Source organism: Cariama cristata, unplaced genomic scaffold, assembly GCF_000690535.1.
Source record: "Cariama cristata isolate BGI_N322 unplaced genomic scaffold, ASM69053v1 scaffold22611, whole genome shotgun sequence".
Taxonomy (NCBI): domain Eukaryota; kingdom Metazoa; phylum Chordata; class Aves; order Cariamiformes; family Cariamidae; genus Cariama; species Cariama cristata.
The window spans coordinates 1,350-2,480 of NW_009600108.1; the positions used below are offsets into that span (position 1 = coordinate 1,350).

Below are 1,131 nucleotides of genomic sequence, written 5' to 3' on the forward strand. Positions count from 1 at the left end.
CTCCCCCCCCCGGCCGCTGTTTGCTTCCCGCTGGGTGCAGCCAGAATGGTAGAAAACTCACCTTGCAAATAATCACCCTTCCTAAACCCCCAGAAATCGTCACCTGTGTTCCCTGCTGTCATTAAACCCTTGCTGGCCTTGTCCTTGGGGGTTGTTTTATCGCTGGGGCAGTGGAAACATCAGATAAGTTCTGAGTTTCTTTTCCCCACGAGGTTCCGGATGCCAACACCGGCCTCCTGCCTCCTCGCCGCTTCCAGGAAAACCATCGCCCGGCCCCTTTGCGTGGGCGTTCCTCCCAGCACTCATAAAAAACAACCCCGTCGCCTAAGCCATGGCTGTGGGAAATGCCATGGAAAATCTCCAGGAGGAAATCACCTGCGCCGTCTGCCTGGATTTCCTCCATGATCCAGTCATGCTCCTGGGCTGTGGCCACAATTTCTGCCACCGTTGCCTCGATCGTTGCTCCGCGGATGCCGCCGGGGCCGGTTCCTGCCCCCAATGCCGTTTACCTTTCCCCTGCGGCAGCTTCCGGCCCAACCGGCAACTGGCCAACGTGGTGGCGGCTGTCCGGGAGCTGGCAACGCCGGTGGCGGAGGAGCTTTGCCAGCGGCACCGCCAACCCCTCACCCTTTTTTGTCACCGTGATGGGATCCTTCTCTGCACCTCCTGTGCCAAGCATCGCGCCCACCCCGCCGTGCCCCTCGAAGAGGCTGCCCGCTCGTACAGGATGAGCAAAACCCTGGCTCAAACACCCTCTCCCTGCCTGAGCAATACTAAAAACCCCAATTTCCCTTAAAGCTCAGCCCCCAAAATAGGTGGTTTTAGATGGGGCAAAACTTTTCCCCATCTTTCCAGGGGGAAAAAAAAGCACTGCAAGCATCTGAAAGTCAAAACCGAGCTGAAACGCTGCAATTTGCCGAGCTTTAAGTAAGCAACGGGGTGGGAGGATGGCAGTTTGGGGACCAAAACTCTAAATATCGGGGATTTAAAAGCTCCTGCTCTCACCCAGCGCTGTGAAGGGTTCCTGCGCCGCTTCCAGGTGCGGAGGGGAAATGGGGGTCCCCAAAGGGAGTCCAGACCCAGCTGGGGGTGCAAGGGGGGGGGGGGGACAGGGGCCGGGGGGGTTAAGGG

The 1,131-nt window shown here is 58.5% G+C and overlaps 1 protein-coding gene across 1 annotated transcript in view; it reads left to right on the top strand.

The window, feature by feature from the left end:
- Positions 1 to 331: 331 nt before the first annotated feature.
- The window catches only part of LOC104169117 (E3 ubiquitin-protein ligase TRIM11-like), a 3,644-nt gene continuing 2,844 nt past the window's right edge, over positions 332 to 1,131 (top strand). Inside the window, exon 1 of the mRNA XM_009709933.1 lies at positions 332 to 720. Within this exon, the coding sequence (XP_009708235.1) occupies positions 332 to 720 (389 nt within the window). The remainder of the gene's footprint in view (positions 721 to 1,131) is intronic.